Source organism: Peromyscus maniculatus, chromosome 4 (assembly GCF_049852395.1).
Source record: "Peromyscus maniculatus bairdii isolate BWxNUB_F1_BW_parent chromosome 4, HU_Pman_BW_mat_3.1, whole genome shotgun sequence".
Lineage (NCBI taxonomy): Eukaryota > Metazoa > Chordata > Mammalia > Rodentia > Cricetidae > Peromyscus > Peromyscus maniculatus.
The window spans coordinates 66,981,449-66,989,267 of NC_134855.1; the positions used below are offsets into that span (position 1 = coordinate 66,981,449).

Below are 7,819 nucleotides of genomic sequence, written 5' to 3' on the forward strand. Positions count from 1 at the left end.
TGTGGAGAAGAAGGGAATGCTAAGATGAAGCCATATATACACAGCCAAGAAGAATGGACAGCTGAATTCAAAAACCGTCAACAATTTCCAGAATTTAAAATCCTGAATCATGACATGACACTAGTGGAATTCAGGTGTTTCTGGTACAAGGACTGCTCTCACACTATGTGAGGTTGAACTGTTGACCTTGTGTACAACCTACTTCACAAATGAGTCTGTCAGATACCATAAGCCTATAGTCTGAAGATGATGCCCCAACACTGCGGAGAAACCTCAGGTGACTGTCCAGGCAGCTGGCTGTTTCTGTCAACTCACAAAATTTTTGGAAGTTGCTTTTGTGCACTTCCTGTTTTTATTTTTGTTAGCTAATATTATTTCCTTCTTGGGTCTCTGAGGGAGTTGAAGATTAGTTAGTTATAGTTGAAGATTAATTAGGATAGAAAGTGAATTAGATACATTTTTGACTTACTAAAATAGGATAGATAAGGGAATTATTTTCTCTGATTTGTCAAATACAAATGGACTAGACATCGTTTAGGTATTTGTTACTTGTATATATTGTATATAGTTATTATACTTTTGTATATAGTTTTTCTTTTGTTAGTTATAACCTTTTGCCTTTTTTCTTTTTATTAAAATAGAAAAGGGGAAATATGGTGATATTTTATTTGTACTGAAATGTGATTTTAATTTTATGTTAATAAATAAAGATGCCCTGGGGTCAGAGCTATTAGAGCCATAGCAAGAGCGTGGTGGTTAGAAGAGCAAGGTAGATTTCTGTGTGTTCAGGGATACAGCCAGTATTGAAGACATATGCCTTTAAGACCTGGAGGGCGGTACTTACAGGCAGTGACAAGGCAGTCATGTGTTTGGGTTTACAACCAATGAGAAGGCAGAACAGAAAGACTATTTAAAGACAGACAAACAGGAAGAAGCTCTCTCTCGGGGAAGTTAGGAGCACTGCAGGAGGTAAGATTTTATCTCTGAGCTCTGACCTCTTGGCTTTCTCTTTTACATTGGCTCTGTGTTTCTTATTTTAATAAGACGATTGGTTACATCTACATCAGAGTCTATTGTTATATTCCCCATTTTATTTCTGATTTTGTTAAATTGGATATCCTCTCTGCGTTTTAGTTGGTTTGGATAAAAGTTTGTCCATCTTGTTGATTTTCTCAAAGAACCAACTCTTTGTTTCATTGATTCTTTATATTGTTCTTGTTTCTATTTTATTGATTTCAGCTCTTGGTTTGATTATTTCTTGCCATCTACTGCTCTTGGTGTGTTTGCTTCTTTTTCTTCTGGAGCTTTCAGGAGTGCTGTTAAGTTGCTGGTGGAAGAATTCTTCATGCAGGCACTTAGTGTTATGAACTTTCCTCTTAGCACTGCTTTCATAGTGTCCCATAAGTTTGGGTATGTTGTACATTCATTTTCATTGAATTCTAAGAAGTCTTTAATTTCTTATTTCTTCCTTGGCCCATTGGTAATTCAGTAGAGAATTGTTCAGTTTCCATGAGTTTGTAAGTTATCTGTTGTTTCTGTTGTTTTTGAAATCCAACTTTGACCCATGGTGGTTTCATAGGATTCAGGGGGTTACTTAATTTTTTTTTTTGTGTTGAGACTTGCTCTGTGGCCTAGAATATGGTCAACTTTGGAGAAGATTCCATGAGGCACTGAGAATGTGGTCTATTTTTTTTCTGCTTGGGTGAAATGTTCTGTTGATATCTGTTTGGTCCATTTGAGTCATAATTTCTGGGATACAGTAGATTTATCCTATATCAACATAATAAAGGCAATGTAGAAAGACCCCAGCCAGCATGATTCTAAACAGAAAAAAAAAAAAACATTTTCACTAAAATCAAGAATAAGACAAATGTGTCCACTCTCCCTCACCCAGTTCAACATAATACTTGATGTCTTAACTAGAGCAATAGGAAAATGAAGGAGCTAAAAATAAGAAATGAAGAGGCCAAAGTATACTTAGTTGCAGATGATGTATTTCTGTAAATAAAATACTCCACCAGAAAACTCTTACAGCTGATGAATACATTCATCAAAGTAGCAGGATACAAACTTAACACAGAAAAATCAGTAGCTTTACTATATGTAAATGACAAGCATGCCAAGGAAAACATTAAGGAAATAATACAATTTAGAATTGCCTCAAAAAAATACAGAACATTTTGAAGTGAATCTAACTAAGAAAGTGAAAGACTTCTCCAATGAAAATTTTAAAGAACTTTGGAAAGAAATTGAAAATGATACTAAAAGATGGGAAAACCTGTTATATTTATGGACTGAGATTGTTAAAATGGCCATCCTAACAAAATTAACTTACAGATTCAACACAATCCCCATTTTAAAAATTCAATACAGGAAACACATAAAAACACAAAATCAAAAGCCACAATATATACTCAAAGGACCTATAAGGTACAAAAAACACTCTGACAAAAGAACCCCTAAGGATAGCATTGAGTTCATTTTGTGTTGGCCATTTATACTTTATGAAGAAAAAAAAACTATTTTCAATAAAAGAAAAAGAGAAAAGAAATAAAATAAATTTAAAAATTTCAACACAGTTCATCAGAGAATTTGAAAATACAATCTTACATTTAATATGGAAATACAAATGACCCAAGAAAGCCAAAATAACCCTAAACAGCAGAAATTTGCTGAAGGTATAACCATCTCAGATTTCAAGTTATATTACAGAACTATAGTGATAAAAACTGCATGATATTGGCATAAAAACAGGCTCATTGATCAATATAGTAGAATTAAGGACCTGTATATAAACCCACATTCCTACAGCCACCTGATTCTTTTATAAAGTTGTCAATATTGTAAAGATAGCATCTTGAATAAATGGTGCTAGTCAAACTTGATAGCCACATATACAAGAATAAAATTATGTCCTTTTCTCTCACCCTGAACAAAACTCAACTCCAAATGGATTAAGGACATTGACATAAGACTTTTGTAGAGGATAAAGTAGGAAATATGCTTGAACTTATAGACACAGTAAGGGAGTGTCTAACAGGACCCCAGTAACACAGGCATGAAGACCAACAATTGATAGATAGGACCACATGAAATTAAAATCTTCTTTACAACAAAGGATACCATCACTTGAGTGAAGAGGCAATCCACAGAATAGAAAAATGTCTTTACCAGCTGTATATCTAACAGAGGGTTAATATGTAGAATATACTGTTGGAGATGTGGGAAAGGGTTGGCAGATTTGAAAACATGGCTATTCAATGTCCATCAAAAAAAACATTTATGCCTTCACTTTTCTAGATCTCAAGTAAGTAGTAGTGAGTTTTCAGAAAAGATCTAATATTGAAAACAGAACAATTCTCTCAATATAAGTTAACAAAAAAATACATCACAAATCCACACACTGTATTTATGGCCCTTTGTTATTCACATGGCATCCACTTTCTTAATAATGTGGGTTCATTGGAAGACTTGGGTTCTAAGTGTAGGGAATATAAAGTCCCCATTCATGAATAGGTTCCTCCCTGAACATGTCTCTCCAGAATACATAATTTTAGAAAAACAATAAAAAAAAAACTTTCCATCAAAAGAGATAATTAATTCCTGGGAGAGAAAGAACAATGTCCCTGAACCTTTCTGGAACCTTTGTAACTATCTGTGCAGTGTAAAGTGGAAGTGTTTTGTTGCCATTTAAGATTGATCAGGGATGAGGTGACTCATTAAAAAACCTATGCATCCTGCAGACTTTGGTTTCCTACTTTAGAGGACCAGAGCCATATACAACAGTCAGTCCTTTCTGTGTTACAAGTAAATTCATTCTGATTCAAAATCTGGATTTGTATTAAAATGTTTTAAAGGCTAGGCTAGATGGAGTAATTTTTATTTTTAAGAATATTTTACTTCGTATTACACAGTTTCACTTTTTATAACTAATCTACAAATGTTAACATGTTTAATGTATATAATTTCTTAATAACTATTTTTTCATGTTTTATTTGTATATTTATTCACATACATATGTAACAGCAATAAAAGAGGCCATGAATTTGAGAGAGAATAAGGGGTAGGCTATTATTGATGGATTAGAATGAGGGAAATGATGTAGTTATATTTTCAGTGAAAATAACATAAATTTTAAAAAAGGGACTTTCTGACTTTTGCTAGAATGTAGTCTAGCCTGCACAGGCAGCGGGTGAACTGTTAAATAGTGTCTCTATCAACTGCTCTCATTGACTCTAGAATCACTGACATTTCTGCTACATAAAGAAATAGGTTTTATTTATTTATTTAATATTTATTTAATATTGAATTTTCTGAATAGATTCTTTCTCAACCATGTCACATCTCTAACAATGAAACTTACAAATTCCAAAAGGAGTTTGATTTCAGATGGTATTTGTTCCCAAGGTCCCTAAACAGAAAATCACCCTCCAACTACTAAAATGATTAAGGTAAGTGTTCCAATTGTGTTGATCTTACTAAACCTTTCTACTTTTTATACACTAAATATCATGTTTCAACACTTTAAATATAGTAATAGAACCTTCCATTCTCATCCAGTTCTTTAAAAGATTGTTGATAAATATTATTAACCTAGTTTAACAGCTGAAAATTTGAGGTTTAGCACGATTAAGTAATTTGTGGATGCAGCTTCCTGGCATGTTTTTGCCCTGAAATACTTCCCTATTAATCAAGACTAATCATGTTAAGTAAGAAAACATTTAAATATACTTCTTACACACCAAAGTTATAAATGTGAATATTAAATATAGTGAATAACCAAGGTTTAGGAACAAATACAGACAACCCTTACTGGGATTGGCTGCTGCAGATGAGTTTCTGTGCCTTCTGTGTAAGTAACTATGGAGATAATTCTTCCTGAATCTATTACAAGGTTAACTCTTTAGCTTCTATTGCTGATTCTTCGTATTTTAGGAATGGACAACTCATAAAAATAAACAAAAGTTCCATATGTCAATAGCACTGTGGTATGTATTCTCATATATATCCTATTCATTCCTCTAACAATTTTTAAGGTTGTGCTGTTATTTTTACTTTGTAAAAAGCAGGATGAAAGATACCACAAAATATTTCTTAGGAAAAATCAAGACTGTAGCAAATACACTTACAATTCTAAATCCAGTATACTTGAGTACTATGCAAAAAAAATATTAAACATTTTACCAAAGAATCAGAAGACAACATTTTGGAGTGGATTTTGAGGAGGGAAAAAATAGGGTTTCAGAGAGACCAATATAAAAGAGCCCACATTTTCCAAATGTTCGAGAATTCAAAGGTGTCATTATTAGTATTCATGTGTGTGCACATGCATGGTAATAAAATTTTTCCATGAACCTATGTCCTGTATCGAGTAATAAATGATTACAGGTGTTCTGGCTATGTAAAAAGGAAATTATTTGCTCAGGACTATTTGTTTATTATAATGATATAGAACCTAAGTTTAGAATTTAGAGGAAAAAATTATTAACAAGTATAATCTGACTAATTGGGCTATGACTTTTGTTAGTTGCTTGCTTTCAGACCCAAAACTTAGTTGCTTTGTGCATTTATTACCTAATATGTAAAATGAAATATAAAAATTATATTTGTATCTATTTGATTTCAATAGTGATTGTTTGTAAAGTGTTTAAAATACCACTATTCTAAAAGATTGAATTCAGATCACTATTGTTATCATAGTTTTTCATTTCTAAAATTCATAGATAATGACTGATATTGTGTTGGTGCTGTAATTAGTCTCTGAAATCATTGCATCATCTGCAAACCAGATGAAATGCAATCAACCATATGGATTGTTACGAGTGATGAATGAAGCCATAAGTGCAAAACCTTTACTATAGTGCCTTGCTCAGAGAAATTATTCCCTGAAAGGTAAATATTTTAACAATTATTAGGTTAACTGGATTTAGACAATAAATATTATGAACTGTTTCACATTCTCACCACCAGTGCCTGCTTACCCTTACATCAAGTGTTTTAAATACCCTCCCCCACTGAGTTCCACATCACTTCATCCAAGAGAAAGAAGACTATCCCAACATTCCTATTTGCATCTTCATCCACCTGTTCCTTCTCTCAATAATCTGACCCTGTTTTCCTTTTCTAGGATAAAGAGTAGTGAAAGGTGTTTTTAAAGGAGACAAGTTAGGTGTGCAGAGAAGAGGGGATCTAAAAAGAGTTTGCAGGGGTGAATATGATACAAATACACTGTAAAAATTTCTTAAAGAACTAATAAAATATTATTTTAAAAAACATAAAGAACAAATTCCATAGCTTTTCCTTTGTGAACCTTATACTCCTCTTAGGTCTCCCATTGCAATTTTAACTGATTCTGTGCACCCAATCAACTATTTCAAACTATACTCTTAGCCATCCCAAATAATGAAGTGTGCATAAATGACTTCTTTCACTGACAGAAGAAATAGAAGACAGTTTGAGTAATCTTCAAGATCTCAGAACATTTACTTCCCTCTCAAGAAAAAAAATTCTTAAGAAAAAATCTCATACTTCAGTACAATTGAAGCATTTGTTACTTGTTTTCATGACCAAGGATACAATATTTTTCAGATAATGTAACTGAATAACACACAAACTACATGGAAATTAGGAACAACGTGACAGAGTTTATTCTCCTGGGACTCACCAGAAACCCGAGCATGCAGAAAATTGTGTTTGCTGTATTTGTTATCATCTACATCATCTCCATGGTAGGCAATGTGCTCATTGTGGTCACGATCACTGCCAGTCCATCACTGGGATCACCTATGTACTTTTTCTTAGCTTATCTCTCTTTCATTGATGCCTGCTATTCTTCTGTCAATACTCCTAAGTTGATAATAGACTCACTGCGTGAAAAGAAGACCATTTTATTCAATGGATGCATGACCCAGGTCTTTGGAGAACATTTCTTTGGAGGTGCCGAGGGCATCTTGCTTACTGTGATGGCCTATGACCGCTATGTGGCCATCTGCAAGCCCTTACACTACACAACCATCATGAGCAGAAGGGTATGTGGCCTGCTGGTAGGAGTGGTATGGGTGGGAGGTTTTCTTCATGCAACCATACAGATCCTGTTCATCTTTGGATTGCCATTCTGTGGCCCTAATGTCATAGATCATTTTATGTGTGATCTGAACCCTTTGCTCAATCTGGCCTGCACTGATACCCACATCCTGGGGCTCTTTGTTGCTGCCAATAGTGGTTTCATTTGTCTGTTAAACTTCCTCCTTCTATTGATCTCCTATGTGGTCATCCTACGTTCACTAAGGAACCACAGTGCAGAGGGGAGACGCAAAGCCCTCTCAACCTGTGTCTCCCACATAACAGTAGTTGTCTTGTTTTTTGTGCCCTGCATTTTTGTGTACATGAGACCTTCAGCCATTTTATCTATTGACAAAGCAGTTGCTGTGTTCTATACCATGATAACTCCCTTGTTAAACCCTTTAATCTACACCTTGAGAAATGCTCAGATGAAAGATGCCATTAAGAAATTGTGTAGATGAAAAGCTATTTTGATCAACAAGTAAATATTTCTAAAGTTCTGCATTTGAGGCAAGTATCAAAGAGAGAATCATCAGAATGTCATTGTATTTGAAATCAACAAAAATGTTTATGGATAAAATAAAAAAATATATTATAATTCATGTAATCTGCCTTGGGGTTAAAAAGGAGTCTAAGAATTGTGCAAAAATTTAATCCAGGACTTGTACCAAATTCTCTCAGATTAAAAATCAGTTTCACAAGTTTTAGTCAATATCTGTTGATATGATTTTCTTTATACAAAGAATAACAAAATATA

The 7,819-nt window shown here is 33.7% G+C and overlaps 1 protein-coding gene across 1 annotated transcript; it reads left to right on the top strand.

Moving 5' to 3' along the window:
• The first annotated feature begins 6,617 nt into the window (after nucleotides 1-6,617).
• On the top strand, nucleotides 6,618-7,523 carry LOC102909698 (olfactory receptor 4C46-like). The gene has a single exon (XM_015991193.2). It carries the CDS (start codon nucleotides 6,618-6,620, stop codon nucleotides 7,521-7,523), a length of 906 nt encoding a protein of 301 aa, XP_015846679.2.
• The last annotated feature ends 296 nt before the right edge of the window (nucleotides 7,524-7,819 follow it).